Below are 27,737 nucleotides of genomic sequence, written 5' to 3'. Positions count from 1 at the left end.
GTGTAGGTGTTTGTACATTTGTGGTGGTGTATATGTCTGTGAGAGTGGAATGTAAGCGTATGGCACAATATAGGTGGAGTCTGACAAAAGAGCCATGTAGCATTGTGTGTGTTTGTGTGTACAAGAGAGAGGGATGCGTGAGGCTGACTCATTGACTCTTTTGCTGCTTAGTGTCTGTTCATGCAAATGAGGGTCTGCTGACATGCCTGAGTCTGCACACAAAAGACAATTCAATAGCTGTCTGTTCCTCCTCCCACCACCGTTCTCCACATTTGTCTTCCTCTCTCATACCTCTTTTTGATTTTTCAAGTCGAGTCTCTCTCTGGTCGTCCTCTCTCTTTACTCCCTCATCTATTTCAACAACTATTTCTATCTCTGGGTTTCTTCCTTTTCATCTACTTTTAGCTCCCTGTTACCCGTTGCAATAGAAATCTGAATATGTACATGTCGATAATCTTTACATATAATGTAAATGTAAAATATCTGCAGGGTAATTTGAGAAAAAGAGAAAAACATAGGATACCTCTCAACTCAAATAATTTTGAGATGATGATTTTGTTAAGAGTTTATATGTTACACAGATACTTGTGTGGACATACACTCACTTGGCACTTTATTAGGTACACCTGTTCAATTGCTTGTTAACACAAATAGCTAATCCGCCAATCACATGGCTGTAATTCAATGAATTTATTCATGTAGAGGAGATCAAGACAACTTAGTGAACTTCAAACCGAGCATCAAAATGAGGACGAAAGGGGATTTAAGTGACTTTGAATGTGGTATGGTTGTTGGTGCCCTCTAGGGTTTACAGAGAATGGTCCGAAAGAGAGAAAATATCCAGTGAGTGTCAGTTGTGTGGACAAAAATGTCTTGTTGATGTCAGAGGTCAGAGGAGAATGGACAGACTGGTTGGAGATGATAAAAAGGCAACAATAACTCAAATAACCACTGGTTACAACCAAGTAATGCAGAATACCATCTCTGAACACACAAAAGCTCATATCATCTCGAAGTGGTTTCTTGAACATGATAATGAGTTCACTGAACTCCAACGGCCTCCACAGTCACCAGATCTCAGTCCAATAGAGCACCTTTGGGATACTGACGGGAGATTCTCATCATAGATGTGCAGCCGACAAATCTGCAGCAACTGTGTGATGCTATCATGTCAATATGGACCAAAATCTCTGAGGAATGTTTTAAACACCTTGTTGAAAATATGGCATGAAGAATTGAGGCAGTTCTGAAGGAAAAAAAAAGAGTTTCCAACCTTTTACTAGCAAGGTGTACCTAATAAAGTGGCCAGTGAGGGTAGATTTAATCTTAAATATGATGGTGATGTGCGTCAAGTGGTTAAAAAGTGGTCACAAACACTTCAATGTATCTTTTAAAGACAATAATACTATCAAGTATCATTTCAAGTTAGGATTTTTTGTTGCAGTGTAAACCATGATACAAAGAACAAAAATATGTCAGACTTTTTTTGGCTAAACAAGCCATTCATTTGAAATGTTTTGAGGTATGTAGTATTATAACACTATATAATAGTTGTTAAGAATTCTCGCAATTACAGATGCAATTACATTGAAAAAATGTTATTTCTTTGTGGTGACAGTGTAGTGACCTTGAGTGAGGGTGCTGTGTGAATATGTAACAGTCTGCTACAAGGAAGAATCACAACGGGCTAAGAACTAGAACACAGCATACTGACCTTTTATACCAGTTTTCTGTGTTAATACAGTATCTTCTGCAGTTTCTACCTATGTAAACTCTGGTCATGCATTTGTTCTGTCTGCGTAACGCTTTCTTCCCTTCTCTGTCCTTTCTCTGCTTTTTTTCCTCAAGTTTATTCATCCAGCTGTTTCTACGCTAGATTTTTCTCTATTTTTCCATATTTTCTCCTTTCTCCAGTTCTCCACCCTTCTGTATCTGCATTCCTGTATTCTGTATTCCTTTTTCTTTTCTTTCACACGGTTCACTCACCTCCTCTTTCTCTGTGCTGTGATGACAGAGATGCAGGCAGAAGAGAGTGCTGAGTTAAACAGAGACGCACAACTAGGCCAACACAACTGCCTCCAGGGATGTGTGTATTTGTGTGCCAGTGTGAGAGTGAGTTTGTTACAGAGTACAACGGAAAATGGGAGTGACAGAGGAATAGACACAGACACTTAAAATATGGTGGTGAGACACTGGTATAATTATACATGCTATAAAATCAATACAAAAACAACAGACATCGTATATTCCTCCTTTATTGTATAACAACAAAGTGCTTAAAACAGTAACAAAATAGCACAACAAAGAAGGCAACTGTGAATGTTGTCTTGTGGCCCTGCCGGATGGCCTGATGACTGCATTTATAATCTTCTGCTGCTGTGATGCACGGTGGACAACAATTAAGTGATTATACTGAAGAGAGGGGGAGGACCATGTCTTGACTTCATGTAGTGACCTCGGCTTTCACTTGGGGGCTTTTTAATGTTGATAAGATGTTTTTAAACTGCCACTCATCAAGTAGAGATACACCTGCAAGCCTTGAGAATGACAGCTAGCACGTTCTGCATGTTTACTGACTTGTAGATTTAATCTCCCGTTTGACTCATTTTCCACTTTTTGCACATTCTGCAATGTGTTCAAAGAAATTGCTCACATACTGGTGAATGTTGTTGTGAATAATGAGCATTGTCATGTTTGACTCTGTCCGCAGTGTGTGTGTGTGTGTGTGTGTATGAATAAGGAAGGAGCTTAGTCCCTCCCTCCAGCAAATAGTCAGCAACACAGACAAGGGAAAAAGGGAGAGACAAGCAAAGTAAAGTAAGAATCACCATGTATATGACTGGGTTTCAAGTGGTGTCTTTTGTCCCCACCCATGCTTCACATTACCAGATACAATCAGTGCTCTAAACTCCATTATCAGAACAATAACAATAATTAGATTACATATCTTATCAGTCAGTAATATCTTGACCACATATATATCATGCATTCCCAATTAAGCACTGTTTATCTGGTTACTGTGGCTGTCTGATTCCATAAATCACATTTATTTTAGTCCATCACTCTCTGGAGATCTCTGAAAGTGATTAGTGAACAGTGAAGCTGTGACCTATAGCCTACCCTGTTATTAGATACAGTGACTACTATTTCAGAAAACCGGTTAGGAACAGCAGTATTTCTATTACAGGTGACTTAGCTGCTGTAGTGACTGAATGCAAGAGGTTGGAGAATGTTGCGTTCAGGTAGGAATGGCATACAATAGTAGCCCACAAATGCAAGAGTAGTAATAGAGAAGAAATTAGATAAGCAATTAGAGGACAGGAGTTTGTGCGAGAGAGAAGAGAGTAGAGCCTAATACTTTGTGTTGTTAGCTCATATACGGTAAATGTGAGAAGGGCAGACACTGCGGAGTATTAAAGTGTGACTAGACAGAGAATAGTGTCTTCCTACAAGCAGCATTATTCATTTTGTATTTGGCTTTCCAGATTTTACAGTCTCCATGGAGATGATTGTTAGTATGTCAGGCATGTAGGCCCTCCCACTCACAGCCAGACACGACCTCAGGATACAGCAGCTCAAAAAATATGTTCACGTTGGTGTGTGTGTGTGTGTGTGTGTGTGTGTGCGCGGGTGTGCGGTTTTTAGACAGGCATATGGGAGCATGTGTGCTAACACGACTGTTTCTTAAATTCTAATATTACACTGTAATTTCTGTTTTCATGTGCAGATGTTTGGCAAATGAGCTTTTACAGTAATGTTTGTATGTCTTGTACTATGGGAAGTAGGCTGCCTACGTGTATGTAAATATTTGCATGCAATCCTATATGTATTTCTGAGAAACAATACAACAGAGGCAGTACGTGTGTTTTCTACTTATATGTGTGCGTAGAGAAATACTGTGTGCATGTAGATGTAGTCTATGTATTATGCAGACCTAGGAGAGCCTTGTGCTATAAATAAGACAGGGCTGCAGTGTGCTCACTAGCGGAATAATCTATCTGACACTATGGAGAAAGGGAGAGAGAGGAAGTTGGAATGGAAGAGACAGAAGAGCAGAGAAACAGGAGATTTAAAGATAGGTGAATGGAGAGAGAATGAAAAAAATTAAACTGAAGAAAACGAAGGAAAAGGCACCACAACCAAGCAGGGGAGGGAGAAATCAGGAAGAATGGTTTATCCACAGGGCCTCTCGCAGAGGTAGTTAGCACCATGACACAACCAAAGCCTCAGAGTCACGTTCAAAGGGGCAATAATGCCTTTTCTCTTTGGGTAATCTGCCATGCGTGTTTCAGTCTCCCTCCTTTATGCCTGCAAGGAATAAGAGGCAGCTTGTGTTTGTATTTCTCACACCTGTGTTAAGGACATTTAGCAGGAGCAGGTCCTGTGCATATTTGTCATCATGTGTAAGTGCTTGTGAGCAAAATGTCAAGAAGCTAGTGCAACCCATTCACAATTGCCAAAAATTCAGCAGTTGTTTGCAGATCTGCTTGCTCTGGTAGTGTTTAAACACATGTACCAAAATATATATTATTTGTCTAATATTTAGTCTTCAAAACACTGAAAGATATTTAGGTTCATTTAAGGATCTGTTTGGGTGCTATGATTTACATAATAAATAATTTAAATCGTAATAATAATCCCTATTAATGAGGTGCCCAATCTATCCATTTTGTTTTATAGGCTTTTCCCATGCAGGGAATGCATTCTAGATCAGACTTTACCTCACTAAATTCAGTAACCATAATCTGTGTTGAATTTACAACACTATGATTGTGTAGGCATGGTAAGTGTGTGTGCTGCAGTGCAAACGTGTATTTATTTTTACACGATTGTGTTGCTAAGTCGCCAAGTATTAATTGTATGTAGAGATGGAGTTGTAATACTTTTCCTTAGTTGTTGTGGATGCATTTACAAACAACGATCTAGTTGTTGCCATCATATGATCTGATTTTTTTTGAGGGCTAAAACAGAGCTGGATAGGGTAAAATACTTAGCTAATTAAAACATCAAGAGCTTGTTATTTATCCATTTAAATTAAATAATAAAAAAGAAACACTAGTATCATGTAGGGACACATCATGAAAGTGTGTTGTTGTGTTTGTGTGTTGATGAAAGAAAGGGTGAAGTGGACATAATAATAATAATGACGGGCCAATAATAAAGCACTGGTAGCAATGTCTGACGTTTACTCAATGAAAGTGACAAAGCTACAAAATGAACCTTTCATTCCGATTTTCTTGGTCCAGGTGATGGAGTTGAAGGGTCAGATGATCCATGTGCCCGAGTCATGCTCCCTGATGTTTCTGGGCTCGCCCCGTGTTGATAAGTTAGAGGAGCTGATGGGCAGGGGTCTCCATCTGTCAGATATCCCCATCCATGATGCCACGCGGGATGTTATCCTGGTCGGGGAGCAGGCCAAGGCCCAGGATGGCCTGAAGAAACGAATGGACAAGCTTAAGGTAAAAGATTCTCACATAGAGCTCAGTTCAGTTTATTAGACAAGTTTACCATCATGAAACAATGCTCTTATCAGAAAACAGTCAACATACTTGCTTTATGTGTTTTTTCTAAGATTAACATAACATTTCACCTGCTGGAACTGTTTGACCAGCATGGATGCACTTACATCAGTCTGGACACATGATGCAATCACCAAATAAGCACCACAGTTCCTTACCAACGACTTACAGACCCCTGCATGCACTTAGTTAATGAAGGAAGCACAAGCTCCTGCCTTGTGTTGCTTGCATTCGCCATGTGGTGAGGGATCAGCCTGGCATCATATTCTTGTGATGCTAATCATGCAGGATGAGGGTCATCGCTCATTGTCCATTAGAGTCTCAAGAAAGTGAGTTAAGCTATCAGCTCTCTTCTCTCATACTTCTCTGCTCTCTCCCTCTCTGGAGCCTGTCTACTGACCAGGTCATATTAAGATCTGTCGTCTTATCAAAATGACGAATGACATCATGTGACTATGAAACTAAAATTTGTGAGAATATTCATAAATTATTTGTATCTCTAATAGGTCTTTATTTTAGTTTTCCATAATGCAACAACTATACTGTACCATATTGATTATATAAATCCATACTGCCTGGAATAATGTGGCTCCTAGGACTTGCTCTTATAATTGTCTTTCAAAGCACACATAAGCAAGTCACTAAGTCTTGACCCAGTCCTATGCATCTGCTCACTGCATCACTCTCTCACTGCAGTTACTCCCCCAAGCTGCTGTTATAAACTATATCAGCTTGAATAATGCTATAGTGCTGCATCAGGTCAGACTTGGCATTGAGAAGCTTAACCTGACACAAAGAAGCTTACCAAACCACACACAAATACATTTGCATATAGCAGCAGTTTTAATTTGGCGCAGTACTCCCACATATCTGCATCGCTGTCATCAAGGCTTTGATCAAAGTAACACATGGAACAAAACCACTTAAATTCCTTTTCTCCTCTCTCAGGCCACATTAGAGCGGACTCATCAGGCACTGGAGGAGGAAAAGAGGAGAACAGTGGATCTCCTTTATTCTATATTTCCAGGTGATGTAGCACAGAAACTCTGGCAGGGTCAGCCAGTGCCTGCTCGCAAATTTGATGATGTCACCATGCTGTTCTCGGACATCGTGGGTTTTACTGCTGTGTGTGCCCAGTGCACACCCATGCAGGTCATCTCCATGCTGAATGAACTTTACACACGCTTCGACTACCAGTGTGGCATCCTGGATGTTTATAAGGTCAGTAGAAAAAAAAAGTGATACTATGTTGTAAAACCTGTCAAGACTAAATGTTTATTAGGTGCAAAGAGATGCATTTATAGGAGGAGCAGAAACACTGAAATCTGAAATGGCTTTATTGGTAAATGTGCAAACCTTTATAGAATAAGATCATTATAACTGTCTCCAGAACGTTACAACTCTCTTAACTTGAAATCTCTGAAGTGTTACCCATTGAGCCAGCTCAACCTTTACAAAGTGTGTCACTGTCTGTGTGTACTGTGTGTGTGTGTGTATACTCTGTGTGCGCTTTCATGTGTGGGTGTACTTGTGTTGTGGAAAAAGTAACTGATTAATGGCCCGTCTGTGAGAGCTTAACAAAGATGTGTCAATATTGTCCATCTGACAGTGTGGCTCTGGGCCTAGTTACAGTCATCAATGTAGTCTTTCACTCTTTTCATTCTTTCTTTCTGTAATCAGATCATATTTTCCTATTCTTTCCACCTTTGCTCCTCTTCATCAGCACAATTAATATCATCTTTCCTTTATATCTCATTACCTCAGTGAGTGTGATGACAACATACAGTATACTTTTTATATGGTATCTCAGAAATGTTAAATGCCAGATACTTAGAAAAACAGAAGAGGAGACATGGAGACGCTGACTGAAAGGATTTCTGCATTTAGCAGTGAAAGAGTTAGTCTGTGTGTCAGACAGAAAGCAGGAACAGGAGGAAATGGTGAGAAGACTGAATCACCCATATGTCGCCATTGCCATGGTTACTGTCGAAATGATTTAGCCAGTGGCCGGCCTTAATGAGAGCAGTTTGTCTCCTTGTTTTCTTTTTTTCTTCTTCTCCTCAAACAGTTCTGAAAGCACCTTATAAAAGGCACAGAGTACATCTTTTGGGAACTTATTTAGGCCCAACAAGGTCTCTGATGTTATTTTAATACCCCATTGTGAAAAGGAATATTTTTGACACTTTGCTTTAAGAGGATCCTTTTACTACACAGTATGTCAAGCATTTATATTTAAGAATTTTTATAATTCCCTGCAAGCAAACTTAATAAAATAAACTGACTAACAATGAGCTCCTGGCAAATACATGGCAAAGGAGGCTCAGTTCATTTCAATTTGCAAGTTTGTTACCAGAATTAGTAGCAGCCTTGTGCCATTTACGCTCGAGTTTTGTGGTTTTACCGAATGGGTCAGAAGCAATGTGATATGCTTAAGTGGCTTTATTGTGATCCTCTCAAATGCTCAGCAGCAATCACATGATGCAGACCCAGAGAGTTACAGACGGACACTGTAGTTCTTATGTTACACAAGGAATGAAGGAGTGCTTTTAATTTTCTATTACTCAGGAGAAACTCAGTTTCACATATCAGCAAACTCACAGCCCCAGTTAATTTTACTATGATTCATTCATTTCAGTGCCTGTTCCTCTTCTTTCATTTCTCATACAGATCGAGACAATAGGTGATGCGTACTGCGTGGCAGGAGGACTTCATAAGAAGGTCGATAGTCATGCGAAACCAATCGCACACATGGCTCTGAAAATGATGGAACTTTCTGAGGAAGTACTCACACCTGATGGAAAACCCATCAAGGTATGTTTTCATCTATTCTTTATCATTCATGTGTCGGAGAAGTTTTGTGTATGGTTTAAACGTCAGAACTTTAAAGATTGGGCGATGTCAGGACATATGGACTGGCTTTGTGACTTTTATTTCAGTATTAACGATTGTGTGCTTGTTTGTTCTGCCTGTTTTCATCCATTACTTGTTGTTGTTGTGCCTTTAATAACTTTTAATGTGTCTGTTTTTGGTGTGGAACATCTCAGTCACTACACCAAGTATTTATTATTTGTCTTGTAGCACTCTTTTCTCTTATTTTACAGGAGATTGGGTAATGCATCTCAAAACTATTAGTGTTTATTCTTTGCGTGGAAGATGACCAGATCTTCTGAAGTTTTAAATTTGGGATGTATGTATACCACTAGTTAGAATGTATGGGTCTTTCTGGGTTACAGTGCAGAGAGAGGCCTGGTTAGCTTCACATACATCTATGCTTCTCATGAGAGCTTAGACTCCCATGCATTAAGAAAACCACTGTGGCCCCATAGTTCACCACTTGTCACCAGGACATTCATCTTCACAGAGTTACTTCTAGATGGACAAATAACATTTATGTTGGGCCCAGTGGTCCCCAATTTCATATCAAAACAAGCAAGTGTATTTTGAATGGATTCTTAGTTAATTAGTCAATGGTACCAAACAGTTGGCACGCATGTTCATGCAAGGTCATTTGTATCCAGTTCACAGTGACTTAACAGTGCTCACAGTTCCTGGGATGCAGGATGCTGTTAGATATAATCTGTCAAAACCCTCCTTCAGCAGTGTCTTGTCATTGTGGTGAAGAAAACATGTTCTCGGGCTCCTCCTCTCTCCTTCACATTCATAGGCATCCCGTAGGTTCTCAGCAGCTTGGAGCAAGTGTTTTCCAAGCACAAGTGTCTCATACTACTAGCACGACGAGCTAGCGGAAACAGAATCAGATTTGCTTTATTGATACAGCTCCTACTCATGTGTACCAGCTTTAGCTTCAGTTAAGTCGTATTCCTGATGGAAAAGGCTCCCACTGAGCCTTATGTCTCTCCAGCAAATAAATACTGTACACTACATTGTGCAGGCAAGAACATAACTAAATCACACTAACTTAAAACAGTATAACTTACGGGACTAACTTTTAGTGGTGACTCTCTTTCTATAATTATATTTCTATAATTATTTGTTTTATTTTTAATACAGCAAGAGATTTGTTGGGACCTGACTGTTGTAGGAGAATATCAAGAGAAAGAGATGATGTGTAACAGAGAAAAGCTATTTTAGTCTTTGATGCTAGTGGTTCAGTGGAGTTTTATTTTTATGAAGTGAGCAAAGAGGGATAGTGCTCTGTAACAGTGTACAGTTACACTTCTCTCTATTGGGCATCTGCATGGATCTGCAGTAAGGCTACACAAACAGATGCTGTGTGTGCCATGTACAGAATGTGTGTGGGTTCATGAATGTTTCTTTAGTCAATACATGTTGATCAAATGTGGATGGAAGTACATATACCATATGAGTGTTGGTGGGTTTGTTGGTCTCCACTCAATAAGATTCTAGTTTATCCTCTCTCTGTTCAGCCTCAAACATTGCTATATGTTTTATTTTATTATTTTTTTGTTTGTTTGTTTTTATGTTACTGCGCCATTTAAGATGGTTAGGCTAGAGGAACAGCCTGTGTCTCAATAGCTCTGGTAAGATATATACATTGTGAGGATAAATAAATTAACAACAGCTAATTCATCACACTAGCTGCTGGGTTGTTAGTGTTGACTCTTTCAGAAGGCTGCCAAGCACTAATGCTGAGATTAATGGTTAAGACATTAATTAATATTCAGTTATGTACTTCTAGGGTTGTGGCTTATTTATACTTTATTTTCAAATGCCATATGGCTTTCAGAGGGACGAAGGGAAAAAACTGCTCTGCAGTAAAAGAAAGATTATATTAAGGATGAAGGGAAGTAGAGAGGCACAGTGGGGGGAATTGAGTTTAAACCTTTCATGTTAATTCAGCAGAATAAAAAGGGAACACAAGATATGATTTATTAATGTATATCCTTAGTCCAGTCTCTGTGAAGGTCACCCAACAGTATTAGGATGCCTTAGCAGCTTTGCAGGCTGTGGTGCATCCTTGCAGTCTTAGAAAAATAATTCCCTGCAGTAAGAGTACCTTGTTTTCTGATAGGACATGATGAGACAGAACCTACTATTGTACAGCAGAGAATGACATTTAGAACCGTTGTTTTCATGATCTGTCTTTCATTGTTCCATTCTAGTATTACTGGATAAGGTTGTGAAAGTTTCATAATGTGAACAATTAGTCAACCAGTCCCTTTAGAAAATATCCCATGACAAATACTCAATTTACCGAGTATGAGTAACATAAAACTACACTGCCCTGTTGTTTCAGAAGCTTAATTAGCTCCTTTTTTGTAAATGACTTGTAAATGATGTGTGACTCAGAAAACAGTGTTTACTTCAGAAGCCAAAGACAATGTGATGTGTTTCAGAAAGTTGTGTTTGGATATTTTCAGGGAATTTATTGACAGTAAAAAAAAATATGGAATACCACAACATGTGTTATAATAAGTTTCAAAATGAGCGTTTGAGATCACATTGCAGAACTTATTTTAGTTCAGAGTTTTCTAAAAATGTGGATAACACAGATGGGGGAAACTTGTATATGTGAGAGAAGCTACAGACAGGATACTGTTCTGTGCACTGCAGTGATCTGACATGGTCCATTTGTCTCAAAATAGAAAGGCCTTGCCAAGCATTTTTGGCTTGCTGTCTTGCACTTCCGCTTTCTCTCACTGTTTTTCTCCTTCTCCTCCTTATCTTTCACTCCCCCGTTTCTCCTTCCTCCACCCTCTCATTTGTAGCCCCATGTCCAACTCATTTGAATACTTGTCTTCAGCTTTTTTCTTGCTTTGTTTCCTGATTTTTTTTATTCTTGTATTTTCCTGTATTTTTGATTCTTTGTGTTGCTTTCCTATTTTTCATCGTGTATGTTGGTGTAAGGTGAGTTACAGAGACACCTTAGCATGCTTTTCAGTGAGTGCACTCAGCTCCAACCAATGATGCACTGTTATACAAATTAGCATGAGAACTGTGAGAAAGAAGAGAGAGAATACTTAGTGAGAGAGAAATGAAGAAAGTGATCCACGGACACAGAGAAACTTGTATTCAGATTAGATTATTATTGTGTTAATTATTATGTTTCTTTGGGCCACACACATTACATCTGCAGTATCTGCAAAATTATAGACTCCAAAATGCTCAGAGACCCTTTTTGGAAACCAAAAGCATTTTTTTTTTTTTTTTTCATCTTGCAGTTTCACTTGCTCATCTTGCTCAAAAATGGAATTCTACTCTGCTACTATATACACACTATGCAGGACTGTCATATAGGTTATCATTACTGGACTATAAGCTGGCTGAGAATGTGGTAAGTTAAGGTAATTCAACATTATTGCAGCAAAAATGTATCAATGACCTTCCTGTATGTACTTCTTTAAACATTTTACAACTGTAATGGTATTTCCTCAATATAATCTAACCCTAACAGTCCAAAAACCATATGATTATTTAATTTAAGTTGATATAAAACAGAGAATTGATGCAAATCCTCACATTTAGGTTGAACCAGCACATGTTTGACTTTTTTCCTGAGACCCTTCCTGACATTTGACTATTAACGGCTTGCTTCAGCAGTGAAAATCATGGTGCCTTTGGATGAGTTTGTGTTGTGGTTTGCTCATCACAGCTAGAAGTATACTCAGATCACAGATTACTCCTCATGTTTCCTCATGGGGGCCACGCTGGGGGTGTTCCTGTCTGCCCGTGGGGGTGCCACCCCTTAAGTCCCTTTAGCCTGGGTCACTGGACACTCCACACTTAGGTGTGGGGCCTGCCTCTCTGTGTGGGTTGGGGTGATCTTTGCGGTGGTGCCCCTATGGTGATGGGATGGACGGGACCCACCCCCCAACGGTAACGTCCTCCTTGCCTCAAGCCTCAGTGTCCAGCCACACCTCACTGACGTATATGGGGTCAGTGTGTACATGGGTATGCCTGTGTATGTGTAGTGTATGTGTATGTGTGCAGGTGCTTGTGTGTGTCTATATGTGTATATACGGGCGGGGTTCTTCATTTTGTTTCTTATTGTAATGTTTTATGTTTTTATTTGTGTGAAGCACTTTGGATTGCATTTTGTAGGAAAAGTGCTATATAAATACTTTTTGATTATTATTAGCTATTATAGTCTGATTCAATAGGCCTGACAAATTTTAGAAAGGGTTTCATTCAAATGTATGCTCATTTGAAGGCTAAATTGTTTTATTAATAAATTGTATTGCATTATATTGAGATGATTTTCATTCATAGTTACCACACCGTTGTATTACAAAAAGCTGATCTGTAATCTTTATTTATTGCAGACAGTTATATTAGGGTGCATTAGTTTTGCTATCGTATAACAATGGCTGAGTGTACAAGAAACAACACCTCTGTTTATTTCTGTATATTTCTCTCAGCTTCACCAGAGGCTGGAATGTGATTGGTTGCCAGTGCTGCTGTGACATTTGCTCTTTGGCTCACTGAAGGCCATGTACTCGGGATGCTGACTCATAGGGAAGAGCCCACGAGTATTAGTGTGTCTGTATTTTAGAAATAAAAAGGAAAGAGTGGGTGTTGGATGCAGATTTGTTTGTGTATGTCTGTGACTCGTTGTCTGTTGTAGAGACAAACAAGTAGGCCTATATGCCCATCAGTAAGCAGTTTAGCTACAAAAATAGGTCACACACTAACGCACCTATAAGCCCTTTCTCCCCAGTTCCTGTCTCTCTCATTCTCTTCATCTTCTGTCAAGGTTTTGCCATCTAATTATAGGTTTATTTTGCCTCTCCATTGTCTTTCTGTCTGTCAGTGCTCTTTCTTTCTAAGTAGCCTTCTTCCCCTGGCTGCTGTTGCCATGACTACTTTGCAGTGTGCTGGAATGCACACAGTGGCACTGGTTACCGAGGTGATGGGATCCTCAAGTAGATCATTAGAAATGTACTGGGTTCCACTGATCTCTCTCTCTCTCTCTCTCTCTCTCTCTCTCTCTCTCTCTCTCTCTCTCTCTCTCTCTCTCTCTCTCTCTCTCTCACAGAGAGAGAGAGAGAGAGAGAGAGATGTACAGTATGTGTGATGACTTGTTTTTAAGTTGTACAAATCAATAATCAGTTTAGAGGCCATGAATCACAATAACAGCTAGATAGCTTTCACTCTGCCTCTGGCTGTTTATAGATTCATACTTCTGCCACATGATAATACAAACGCTGTGTTGCTGCCATGCCAAATGTTACCAAGGACAGATGTAATCAATTATTTATTTAATAATTTCCCATTCACTCTCTTGCTATATTAAGATGTTCATCACTCTAAAAAGCTGCTGCTACAGGATATCCCATTAGATAATCACATTTGCACTAATTGAGGGTATGCATTGACGTCACTGCCGCCTGGGGCCACGCCCACTGAGTGGTACAAAAATAGTGAAATGTATCAGTAAATACAGCAAGACCAGGAAAAATGTTGATTATCTGATCAAATTAAGGGCTATTGGACTCGACAATGACTCATACGAACTAGTATGGATTTGGAAAAGTGGATTAGTCTCAGTACTTGTTTAGTACTGAAGTCAGAATCTTAGTCAATGTATGTGTTGTATGTGTATGTTATCTATTTCAGCAACTCTGACAGTCTGGTGGAAATTCCACAAAGTCACAAACTCATCATTGGCACCTTCCAAAATTCACCCCACTCTGGAGCAATCCCAACTTTCTCAGTAATAAAAATCACTTCACCTTCACACATGGTCACAAAAAAAAGGCACAACACACTTAAAACACATAATCCATAACAACACATTGGTCCCATTTACCCACTTGGTCCAGGAGTACAGCATCAGGAGCAACCAGTTTCTGGAATACCTTCAACTCAAAGCATCAATTCAAACAAAATACAATATCAGAACCATTAACTTAGATTTATCCCCACCAAGTTCGAACCTGATTAACATTCAAGTCCTTTCAAAAATATGTCAAATCTTTTTATAATCTGACACAGCCTTATCCATATCTACATCAAAGTGGGAAGAAGATCTGGCTATTGCTTCTGATGCTGACTTCTGGAACCACATGTGCAGAAACATTTACTCCATGTCTAGAAATACAAATTTACAACTTTTACAATATAGAATACTTGACAGGATTCACTATACAGGACAGAAACTGGCAAAAATGGGATCCACATCAGGAATCTGCACAAACTACCTGCAAAATAAACCGGACAGTTATCACGCATTCTGGCACTGCAAACCTGTCGAACAATTCTGGAGTGAGGTCACCAAATCACTTTCTGTTTTCTTGGGTTGCCATATCCCCCTGTCTCCCTCCCCCTGCTTACTTGGTGACACCTCTGCATTAAACCTCACAAACAATAAACTCCTACTGGTGGCCCTAACCATCGCCAGGAAAGCTATCCTCATGAACGTGAAGTCCAAACACAACATAAACATTACTGGAAAAATATCTTAACTGACTACATCTCAATGGAAGACTTCAATCAACAACTTGCAAAGGAATCGCTGTCTATTTGGTCACCACTTATTTTCTCCTTCATAAAACAGTCCCTCATGATGCCTGAGAGCCAATTCCACTAGAAGCATCAATATCATTACATCAAGTCTCTGCATCTTACTACAATATCATAACCAGAATATCATTAACTTAAAACATACCTGTAGCTCCAGTTATTGTATTATATAGATAGTATCTTTACTAATGAATTACAGTATTACAGTGTTCCTTTCCTTTCTTTAGTTATAACTTATTTACTTATCTGTCTTCCACTGCCCCTCTCCTATAATTTCTTGCTGTTGTTATTAATAATGCTAATGGGTTGGAGGGTACGGGGAGCCTCAGGCTGGACCCCAATGGGTCAACAGGGGCCCGAGATACCACATAAAAATGAATAAAAATTGAATGAATAAATAAATCAGTCTCACAGGAGATTTATCTTCCCTATCCTTCCTCCTCCCCCTCCACTATCTCCCACTATCCTTCACTATAGTAATTATTAGCACTATAATTATTAATTGTTTTGTATATGTCTGTTTGTTTTGTGATTTCTTTTTAAATATTATTAAAGGAATCATAATTTTACTTTATATATTCTTTATATAGTCTTACTTTAATATAAATAACAATGTAATAATTATTATCATTCCTTTATTATTGTATTAATAATTTGCTGGTAAACACGTAATTATTAAATGTAACACCATGACACACACACAAATACACGTATCACATGTTCATATCTGTATTGTTCATATCTGTATTGTCTGTACTGAACTGTCCAAAAAAAGATTACTGGCAGAGGGAAAAATAAATAAATAAAAACATGGAGCTTCTGATCTGGAGCACTACAAAACAAAAAACAAAACAAAAACAAAACAAAACAACAACAACAACAACAACAAAAAAGAATCTTAGAATAACTTTTAAGCTGTGGTAACTGAATTCACCTCTATGCTGAGTTAAGACGGAAATATCTGTTGAAAGTATCCGTTGAGGTTAAAGGCTGGACTGCTCTTTCACTCTGTCACTGTGGGCCCTATCTTTGACTTAGCTCCTCTATTGGGGACACCCTTACCCTCCTGGACTCTCCCATCTCTCCAGAGATCTACACAGAAACCCTCTGGAACCCCTCAATCCTGAGTGAGGTGACTTAGAAAGTACATAATCCTTCACTCGACTAGTTCCTACCAGCACCACATGCCTTTCTTCCTCTGTCCATCCTTCCACATCTTCTCTGTCCTTTGTTCTCCCCCTCTATTCAGTGAGGTGTAGTGCTGCCCTCCCTGCCACACAAGGTCACTCCACCACTCAAAAAAATAAAAAATAAAAAATGGAAAAACCTTCTCTGAACAGGGGAGGCGGAGAGAGATATATTCATCTTGTACTACCACTTACCCTCACTAGGGTTGTGGGGGCTGCCTATCCCACCTGTCATCAGGCGAGAGGCCTCACCTACGAATCACCAATGAACCTAACAAGCATGTCTTTGGAGTGTGGGAGAAAACCAGAGCACCCAGAGTGAGATATATTCTGCCATAAATTTACAATACTGTTCTAATTTTTCCCAAGAGGTTTTACCTCCGTTTCCCACCTTGAGACTGGAGACTCTTACTTATAATGGGTAGTTAGAGCACCATGGAGAATAAGGACAGGGACCAACAAGTATCTAGTTGTTAACAAACACCAGTCATGCCAGTTTCTGATGGGCACACAGATGTTCCCATTTAAACCACAACATCCCGCCGGTACTTCACAACTTAAGAAGCTTCTCGGATGAGTGGAGAAACATCTTCATGAACAACAGGTCTGTTGTCCCGGCCCACGGTAGGGCCCAGAACCGGGCCCTCATTAAATTATGGAATAATTAAAATAATAATAATAATAATAATAATAGACCTATTTGTGGAGAAAATATGTAATATTTGAGTTACATAAAAGCTTTTTATTTGTTTTCTTCCTAATTGTCCTTTAAATAGTGGTCAAGAATCCCCCCAACCCCCACCCTACACCCCCAACACAAAAATGGTTTGGCCACTGATCAAAATTTGATGTTGTCATTTGATTTGAAGTTCAGTACGCTCAAAATGACCGGTCAGCACAAGTCCAGTGCTCAGAAAAGAAAGGAAAAGAGAAATAGAAAATAAAGGGATTAGAGGTTTTCTGACTAAATATTTTAAAAAAAAAGGTGGTGACAGTGAAGCTGGAACGAGTCAAGTCAGCGTAGAGCAAGGTAAGAAACAGCGCAGCCAATGTTTATCAGCCTTGTATGGCCAGCTCTAATGTTAATGTCCGTTAGCTTGTATTAAAGCCTGACACAACACTCTATCTTTGACAGAAACAGTTGAGTTTAGTAGCTCCGTCAAACAAGATGAGACAGAGAAGACAGAGATCCAGCTGCAGTCAGATGTCAGAGAGAGTGATGTGGGTGGGGGCCTGCTGCCCCGCGAAGGGACAGAGTCAGGCTACCGATGAGAGAGATGAGAGAGAGAGAGAGAGTCAGAGGAGAGGAGAGGAGAGGAAGAGCAAGGGAAAAGGAGAGATCCTGGCGGGTGAGGGGGCATCAAAGATTATCTTGTCCCGGGCCCAGGCAACACTGTCAGCTGGCCTGAGTCCAGTTGCCTTCCTTTAATGATTTAACATATACTATGACCTGGACGAATGAGAACCTTTACAGGCATATGTTAAAACCTTACTTTGAGAATTCTGCTGAATGCACCATTGTTCTAATGTTTCTTCCCTTGTACCTCCGCTTCTCCTTTTTCTCTCTTAGCTAAGGATAGGTATCCACACAGGTTCAGTGCTGGCAGGCGTGGTAGGGGTTAAAATGCCACGTTATTGCCTCTTTGGGAACAATGTGACACTGGCCAGCAAGTTTGAATCTGGAAGCCATCCACGGTGTATCAACGTTAGTCCTACAACTTATCAGTAAGTAATGGTGCTTTAGATTACAGATAAATGTGTACAGTATATGTTGTATTGTTTTTAATCACATAGTTTTGACTGCTGTTAAGCTAAGGACGCGTACAGTAAGCACAGTGCACTGACACACACCTCTGTACAAGACGCAAAACAATTGTGCTGTCTGTACTGATTATAGCAGTACCCAAATATTTCATTTGTTTGTTTAGTATATTTTCAGTTTTTAGTATTAGTTTTTTGAGAGCTGCAAAAAAATATTATGTTTTAACATACTGCAGACCTCAGCTGTGATGGGAACATGTTAAATTGAGCAATAACATGATGGTCCACTGACTGTGATTCTATCCATGGCTGTGTTTGAACTTTTGATGGTGATTAGTATCAAAACTCTAAAAACCTGAAAGAAATGTCGATATAGATGGTCCAACTGTTAATAAGAATGGTGTTTTTGATGAATGGTAACTCAGTCATATGGTGTGATGTTCTTTTACTCAAATATGTTTCTACTTTACCCCTGTTGTATGATCTTTACAGTGCAGTGTGATGAAAATTCCTATGTTCTCTTCTCAACAGATGGTTGAAAGATGACCGCTCTTTTTCATTCGTTCCTCGATCACGACTGGAGCTCCCAGAGAATTTTCCCAAAGAGATCCCAGGGACATGTTACTTCCTGGAGGCGGGGACATCCCACAGCCATGCTTCGCTGACCAGCTCTCGTTCTGCTCCTCCGGCCTCTATGAGGAAAGTCTCCTACAGCATTGGGACCATGTTTCTAAGAGAAACAAGTTTGTAGAGCCTACACACGGACTAGGTTAATCAGGCGTTCATTACGTGAACGACTGCATTTGAACCTATGGAACATGCAGGAAACCAATTACACAGATCTTTGGATATGCAAATGCATTATGTAAAAACGTTCGGCCCTGTCATGCGACCTATACAACTGACACTTAAAAATCATCATCATCAGGTAAAACAGGACAACATGTTTTCATCTTTCCTGAGAATGGGAGATGTGGTTCAGAAGACTTAAGGAACAGCAACTGTGCTGGTCTCAAATGGACCCTTCACCAAGGAAGTGTACTAATGGAATCAGTTAGCAAAGAAATCTTAAACTTAATGATCTAGCTGGGTTCCTCAGCTCCAGACCATGTATCTCGCTCTCTCCAGTGGCCCTCACTTCTATACAACACCCTGACCTGGGCCTAGACACAACATTACTTGGAAATAACCTGGAGAGAATCATACACAGACCAGTGTTGCAGTCATGAGCAATGGGACTGCACAAACAGAACAAATGAACTGTCCATTAACAAAGTGGGTGCAAAGGAATGAAGCTGTAGGAACTTTTGGAAGATGGCAACATTACCACAAATGTTTGCTGTGCATCATGGTCTCTTGTACAAGAAAGATCACTCATGAAGAACAATAGAGCTCCCCTTCCTCCTTTTGCAACTGTCCCTATATCATGTCATGCTTTACCAAACATACTGTATGTCTAACACCTGCTCTTTGTCACATTTGAAACCATTGATTGAGGATCACTTGGTTGGGATGGAGAGAGACAAAGAAAAGGCACACACAAAGACATTTATTTAGTAAAGCAGCCATCAAAAGAAGAATGCCATAAATGCTAGTACTAAGCTGATTTTACAGGCTTAGTTAGCTTGTAACAACAGTAAACTACAACAACAAATCAGGACAATTTTAAGATAGCTTTATTTGAAATATAGAGAGAAATTTAAAACATGAGGGTGTACTTCATTTATCTTCATTTATCTTATCTTTACACTTGCTTAAGATATTTATGTGAGTGAGTGATAATGATGAGTCACATCATCACACCAGTGTCATCGGGAGATGAGGCACCTCATCTCCCGATGACACTGGAGGAGTACTGTTGTCTATTTTAGTTTGAGACAGTCACAAGCAGCTGGTAGGGTAAAGCAAGAGCTCCTCAAAGAATTCAAATATTAAAATTTCCTACTTTCCTGATCTTTGTCCAGATCCAATTATATCCACAATCTAGTACTAATAAAATACTTGTACACATATTCACAATACGCACACTTGACATGGTTCACATTCACATAGGTGTCTTCTTTTAGTTACTTTTCTTTTAATCACACAGATCTAAAAGTGCATACCATCTTTATGCTAACGTAACCAACACAACCAACCGACTGTTCTAGTCGGTTGGTACACTGAAAACTATCAGTAGCTCAGTAATGCAGAAATTGGAAAGAACTGTAAATATTAAAATATTATGTCTAAGTGAATCTTAGCTTGAAGGATATTTATTTGGTTACTAATTTAAAGCAACTTACATCACACTACTGCCATTCTTCTTCATTAGTGAAGTGCATATGACAGAGCAAAAAACAAAGATAGCATTAGTTTCCATTTGATATTTTGAATTACTAATTACTATTTTCATGTCAAGGAAAATATATATTTATTATGATAAGAAGTACATAGAGATTTGTCGACATCATTTGCTAATTATAAGTCATAACTTGTAGCCAAAACCATTTCTGATAACCTTGGTGAGTGGTACTAGCTGTCAGTGTGATAGCACATCGTATCAGAATATGGCTTATGTTACTGACAAAACAACTTAATAACAAAACGGTTCTGCTCTTCAAAACTGCAAAACACAGTTAAGGTAAGTTTTAGGTTTATGTTTATATTACAAAAGTATGTTGCAGTTTCACTACATCTTGCCAAATGACATATTGGTTGCAGGACCTGTAAAAGACCAACAGAGTCAACAGAACCATGTGCCAGCTATGCTATGTAAAACAAAGATTGTAGGAAAAAATAATAATTCATTTCAAACACAAAAAGTAATTCAGATCTTGCCAAAATCACTACCCACTAAAGGGAGTGCTTTCATACTGAGGTTAAAACCAGCATAACAATGTAATGGCCCAATTTTGACCAAAGGTGAGAGAGAACTACCTGTCTGAGACGGGTTGCCAAGTGCTAAAGTCTGATCATAGTTTGTTATTGTCATAAAAAATTCTGTCGTCAGATACTCAGATGGCAGAAGCATTCGAAAGCTTCAAATTTACAGCATGTCCTGTATATGTTCTGGTACATTTTCACAATGAAAATAAACAATTTCGCTAAAGAATAAAATGAAAAAAAAAAGTATATTTTTGAGAATATTTTTTCCATCCTCCCCATAATCATAACCACACTTACTGTGTACAAAAAGTACTGTAATCTATTTTTACAATTGTTTTTTCATGGCTTACATTATACTATGCAGTATAAAAATTAACAATGGACAGGAGAACAATGACATAAAGAAAAAAGTCAAATACATGACAGCATAATTTTTGTAACACAAAGAAAATACATACATTAACTCAAAACTAGGTGCCATTGTTTAGTGGGGCAACCATATACTGTAATCTTAAGACTAGAGAGTCTGCCAACAGTATGAATTCATTTAAAGACAACTGGCAACTCTAAATTTAAGTACATTGTTTTTTGCGCATTTATTAGACGACAGCATAATGTTGTTCACCTCATTTGACCCAAAAATGCTCCTGAGACATAAGAGTCTATAACATCCATCCATTTTTTGTGATATTATAAAGAACCAGAACCTGCAGCATTTACCGGGACACCAGTGATATATGCATCTTCATTACATAACAAGAAAGCCTCACATATGTCCAAGAAAAGGACAGCAACTAACTTCTGGTTCGACACAAATAGTCACACAAGTGCATGGTTCACCAGGTTTTCAGGGTTTCCCATGTCTTGGTTAGAGTTATATTTGCCTATTACGTATAGTTTTTTGAGTATTTAAGGGGCAATTTTAGTGAAGGGGGCATTAGTTTTCAGGGTAAGTCATGGAGATAACCACATACATTGATTAATATTTCCTTGATACATCTATTGTAGCCTAAGTGTTATAGCAGGTTTACACTTTACTTCAGGAGTACCATTGTGAATCTTTGAAGCCTTGTCGTTATGATGCAGAGGTATTGCAGCAGGTACTGGTTCTCTACAGTGTTGGTGTCAGTCATAGACCCTGCAGTGCATACTGTAGGTGATACGCAAGCATACATCACCCTAACAGGCAATACAGCTGAGCAAAGCTGTATATGTTGTGTCAAATAATGAACGGGAGTAAATGTTGCCATGAGCTCAGTTTAGAAGGGGTCCAGTGTTCAGTGGGATTAAACTTCCATACCTCCAGCAGCTGTTGTCCCTGTGCCTGCCTGTGTGATTTTGTTCATGTCAAACAATACCAGTTTGGAAATTTCATTTGTTAATTAAAGCCAGCTGTATCTGTAATAATTCTGTATAATTTAGATCAGTTTATTCAGACTGAAAATTGTAATAAAGTTAAATCTCAGCCTTTTTTTCCACTATAATTCACGAAACCATGTTCTGTGTTTTACTGTCTTTTTTTGAATTTCAGTCAGATTATTTATCCCGGTGTGTGTGCCATCTAAAGGCAGGCTAGTATCCCTCACAAGACAGTGTCCCACAAAACCACACCCTTAAGTATGTCTATAATTTTTAAGAATGAATTCATGTCATTATTTTATTGAAAAGGTTGCCTAAGATATGTTGAATTGGAAACAGGAAAGTTTATGTCCTTGAAAAAATGCAACTCGATCCCCAGTGAATTATAATACAATCCATCTAAGCTGAGGGGCCTATTGTCCCTATGTATTAAACAACAGCCTAATTTTAACAGCCAAAGCAAACATGGTTGATAGTTGTAATGAATGTCCAGGGTCCGAAAAAAACACATAATCACCTAAAAGATTAGACATTACTTCAATCATCTGAAGCTCATGAGAATAGTGGCTGCCATATATTTTATTCCCCAGCTTAATTTAAATATACAATATATGAGACACTTTTTAATTTCACAGGAAACTCAGGCCTTTGTGAACCAAAGTCTGATTGTTCACATGTCGAAAATCTGTATCATGTTGTTAATATGATGGGCATGAACCCTGTTTGACATTGCTGTTGGAATCAGGTGAGTACACCTGAGATTGATGACAACTGTTGGATTCTGATATTAAGGACACAACTTCTGTCTTATATGTAAATAAAAAGAACTCCAAGTATCTTTAATAAGGAAGAAAGCCTGTGGCTGTTTCACTACATGTGTGAAAGACTGACGTGCGTGAGTCCATATGTGTGCATCCATTTTGGTGATTTGGGCTTTATTTATTTTTTTACATGACACTTAAGCATATCAATTTGAAATGTATGTGTATTTCTTCTCAGCTTCAGTGAGTTGTAAGTTAGGAAATGGCCTGTTCCCCACTGATTGATGATTTCTGATCTTTCTCAGTAAACACTCTATATAAACATGACATTTTCCTGTGCCCAAACAAGCAGTCTCAGGTTTGAATTTATTTCATGAAAATGAAAAATGCTATAGGAAAAAACCTGAATTAAATTAGACAGAAATGAAGGGTTACCTTCCAACAACATCTCAGCTCATCTCATCTTCTGCTACCACTTAATCCTCACTAGGGTTGTGGGGGGTGCTGGAGCCGATCCCAGCTGGCATCGGGCAAAGGTGGGGTACATCCCTGGACAGGTTGCCAGCCTATCGCAGCCTTCCAACAACATATACACTCTAAACAGGAGAGCAGGACTGAGATTCTATTTATTGATCATCTTCCCCACAAACTTTCACCTCCAATCACAACTCAAGTCTGGAGATTTCCTGGCCAATAATAGGTCATTCGAGAACCACAAATTTTCAGATCGGGAGGCAGACACCGTGTCTACTTTGAAGGTCAGGCTTAAAACTTTCCTTTTTGACAAAGCTTATATTTAGGGCTGGACTTAACCATCCCTTAGTTTTGCTGCTATAGGCCTAGGCTGCAGGGGGACGATGCACTGAATGTCCTCTACTCTCTTTTCTCTGGCACCAAGCTCCTGTCCTCTAATCTCTTGTAATATATTTTCTATTACCAACCACTGTGTCTCCCTCTTTCCCTTCCTCTCCTCCCTCTCCATCTTCTTGTGAGGGTCTCTGGTCTGGAGTGCTGTATATCTGACCTGCAGAGTTCCATAAACTACATCTGCTGTCATGGTCTCATCAACCTGCCATGATCAGTCTTCATGGCTTGCAGTTGTCCACTCCTTCCTGGATAAACAGTTCACCAACCTGCCCATAATTCCTCTTGTATTCTCAAACTGTCACATCTGATCATCAGCATATGTTGTATTATTAGATTCTAAGTGTTTCCTTCAGCTCTTCATTCTTTAATTTCCCAAGTGTTAAAAATGTACTTGTAACTTTGATTTTGCAATTTAAGTCATTCTCACCCACTACCCCTAGCTCAGGGCTCATCAAGTTTTGCAAAATGAGAAATTTTTGCCTCATCTTCCACCAAATAAAAATAAAAAAAGAGCATTTTTGCCACTTATAATGAAGATAACCGCTTATACAGTTAATATGATGTCTAGTCTGTAGGTATAGATCATTGTTTGAGTCCTCCACATTTACGTGGAAAATGAATAAAATAAGAAGTGTTGCACTTTGAAATAAAGTTTTCCCACCACATATTAAGTACATGGACAATTATATTGTTTTTTCTTCCATGACTTTTTATATTTATTCACAATTAGGTGTCCGAGGGTGGGTGGTGGGTTGGAAACTCAAGATTAGCCAGCTGTAGGAAAATGTTGTATAAAGTGTATATTTCAGTTGGTATGGTTCAAATATCCACTTACAATATCTACTTACCTAGATAGATAGTTTTAGCTCCACGATAGTCGAAGGGAAAGACTTACTGCTGGAAGGAGACGTTGTGCTGTAACTGTTACTGGAACATGAAGATGCATTGATGAAAGTCTGAATTTCAGTCAAAAATCGTTCTTCCAACGGTCAGAGACATAAAGTCAGTCAGTGAGGGGCAGCACGGAGAGAACCTCAGACAGTGGAACGATGACGGTCCCACCAGAACACTGCTCTGAATGAAGCTTTTATTTTGGTAGTCTACTTCTGCTGAATGGCAGTGTCAATTAGCATATTTGCTAAATATTTAGTTTCTCCAAGCACTACATTTAACATTTATATTTAACATTTATATCTAACATTTATTTTAATATTTAAAATTTCACATTTATATTTAACATTTATGTTTATATTTAACATTTAGATTTAGATTTAGCATTTAGATTTAGATTTAACATTTACTAAATGTGATTTTAATTTGAATTGAATTTTGAATTGCGTGTTCATTTTAACACGTGCAGCTTTACAAATGGCACCCCATAGCTATCATCACTTTGTGTGCCTCAACATTTTCGTCTGTTTTAGTCTTACGAGTGTCTGGTGGAAAATAAAAAGAGAACACAGTGGTTTAAAGCGTTTAAGTTGGTCACTTGAGCAGCTGGGTGTGGCAGTGGGAGAGAAAATTTGAACCTACCATTAGCATAAAACCCAGCTGCTTAAGGTTATTACAGTGACAATGACTGCAATGCACAAATGGAAAAAACAAAAAGAGGATGAAAAAAAATCTGTAAAAATGTAAGTAAAGCACATTCTTATTTGATAAAAAGAAGTGCTACTCTCTCTCAAGGCCCATAGAAAAATGTATTCAGAACCAGAAACTACTGAAGTCTTCTGACCTTCAGCAAGTTCATCTTTATCTTTATAGATGAAGATTTATGAAGAAGGGACTGACTTTCATCTTTCTTGCATTTTTTGTTAACTAATAAATTATCAGACATTCTGGCTGACAGGGCGTGTCCACTCACATCCTCTACCCCCCTGCCCTGCCACTATGTGTGTGTTTCTCTTGTATATTTTGTAGCCATGGTCCTCAATAATGAATAACTGCTGTCCTCTGACTATTCTTCTTTAATCTGTTTTCCTCCCTCCATTATTTTCTTGGTCACTACTTACTATGGTTGTGTCTCTGACACCTTCAGCTTTTACACATCACTGCTTTTCTCCAGTTTTCCTGTAAATCTCTCAGTTGTTGCTATCTCTTCATAGTTTCTTTCGCCTTTATTTGAATGCCTGTTAGACACCGAGACAAAAACAATTTCACTGATTAATTATTCCCTTTTTTTCTCTAAATCCCAGAAGTAAACCCTGCTGTTATGTAACAGGTTATTTAATTAGCTCTACAGTTATCTGTAAGGGGACATGAACGTAAATAGTGTGTTATCAAAAGCTCGCGATATGTTTAATTTGTGGATAAACCTAAAATATATAGCTTTTTTTCACCCAGAGGCAATGAGTAAAAGAGATAAAACTTCATAGCCTGCCTCACTTTGATATTTTCCACCAGGGTCAACAGAGCAGAAAAGAGATGAGCAGGGATTAGTGGTGATCCATGCAAATTAAAAGATCCTAGAGCCAACTTTGCAAGGCTGCATGAGTAGGATGCCCTTCTGCGTCAGCCTGAAATCTGCATGTTTTTGTGTGCGTGCGTGTGTCTATTTACATGTGTTTGTGAGAGCACCCCCGTCGCATCCACCTCGCATGATTATGGGACTTTTTACTCAGCTGTATGCATTTGTGTGTATTAACAGAGATTTGGCTTGTATTAATCTTGCCAGGAGAAGAAAAGTCATGTGTATTTGTCCATGGAACATCAATGTATATTTTAAGAGTGGTCACCCATATATGAAATAGCCATTCATCTCATGTTTTCCTGTGAGGGCTTTTTTTAGCCAACAAGAAAAACAAGCGTGAAGGATAGATTGTCTGTCATAATCTGACTTTACAGACAGAAATCAGGCATATTTTGTAAATAGTTTGTATCACATTTCATTAAATATAGGACAATAATGTGAAAATTATTTGGTTTTACAAAAACAGAATCTCTCTGTGACTAGAACTCTGTGACAGAATTAGACTGAAATACAGAGTTGTTAAATGAGAATTAAAGATTCTACATTTAGAAAAATGGCTTTTTAAACACAGGACAAGTATTTATTGTTATATGTACTACAAGAGGAGAAAACCTCCAGTTCTGTCTTGTTGTAAACAATGTTTTGGCCTCTGACTCCAGAGAATCTATTTTTTTACTTATTTCTTTTTTTTCTGAAAAGACTGAAGCTGGAGAGATTTAGCTGGAGATGTTGTAATGGGCATAATACACCATAATCAGTGGTTCAGTGTGAGTTCTGCATACACCATATCTCTTCTGTGCTTTACAAACTAATGTCATTGTGAAAATACATGAAGCTCCCTTGACTTCTGTCTTTCTGAAGACTGGTGTTGAAATTCAGTGTGGCAGCTCTGGCCATCTTGCCTGTGCCCGACTCCTCCTGACCAATTCAAAAAATTGGCAAAAAGGTGGTGAATGAGTGGTACTGAGGAGGGCGTATGATGCTGCGACAAACATTGAGCAACCTGTGAGAGAACCCACTTCTCACAAAAGCAGCCGTGCCCTAAATTATAAGCCTTAATACAATTTAAATGGCCAAGTTTGATAAACATCCAGCCTGTACAGCTGTCATGCATGGGACAATTTGTTACTGAGACCAAAAAGTGTTTTGTACAGGTTTTAAATGTGTTCATTTCTGCTTTAAATGTGTGCGTTTTAACCTGGAGTTTGATGGGAATTGATCTATCTTTGGAGTCAGCCTCTATGACACTTTGTATGTGTGAGGCTTTGAAGTCAGTCCAAGGCTGGACCAAGGGACTGGCAAGACACAGACACAGATACACAGCTGATAAAACAAACTCTACATAACTCTCTGTGTAAGTGTGTGATGTGATGAGTATGATTTAAGGATACGCTTTCTGTTCTACTTCCTGGAACATCCTGTAACCTCATTACCATGCTCTCATTAGATACTCATTTAGACCAATCAGATTTCTCAGTAATCTAATCATTCCATCTGAATT

The 27,737-nt window shown here is 38.8% G+C and overlaps 1 protein-coding gene across 1 annotated transcript in view; it reads left to right on the top strand.

Annotated features, from left to right (window-relative positions):
- The window catches only part of gucy1a2 (guanylate cyclase 1, soluble, alpha 2), a 48,818-nt gene extending 26,541 nt beyond the window's left edge, over positions 1-22,277 (top strand). Inside the window, exons 5-9 of the mRNA XM_047594910.1 lie at positions 5,247-5,459; positions 6,468-6,740; positions 8,187-8,330; positions 17,721-17,875; positions 18,443-22,277. Coding sequence (XP_047450866.1) covers positions 5,247-5,459; positions 6,468-6,740; positions 8,187-8,330; positions 17,721-17,875; positions 18,443-18,662 — 1,005 coding nt within the window. The 3' untranslated portion in view covers positions 18,663-22,277. The remainder of the gene's footprint in view (positions 1-5,246; positions 5,460-6,467; positions 6,741-8,186; positions 8,331-17,720; positions 17,876-18,442) is intronic.
- Positions 22,278-27,737: the final 5,460 nt, after the last annotated feature.

This window comes from Mugil cephalus, chromosome 9 (genome assembly GCF_022458985.1).
Source record: "Mugil cephalus isolate CIBA_MC_2020 chromosome 9, CIBA_Mcephalus_1.1, whole genome shotgun sequence".
Classification (NCBI taxonomy): Eukaryota; Metazoa; Chordata; class Actinopteri; order Mugiliformes; family Mugilidae; genus Mugil; species Mugil cephalus.
Note: the sequence above shows the minus strand (reverse complement) of the source record. Positions and strands in the feature narration are given on the sequence as shown.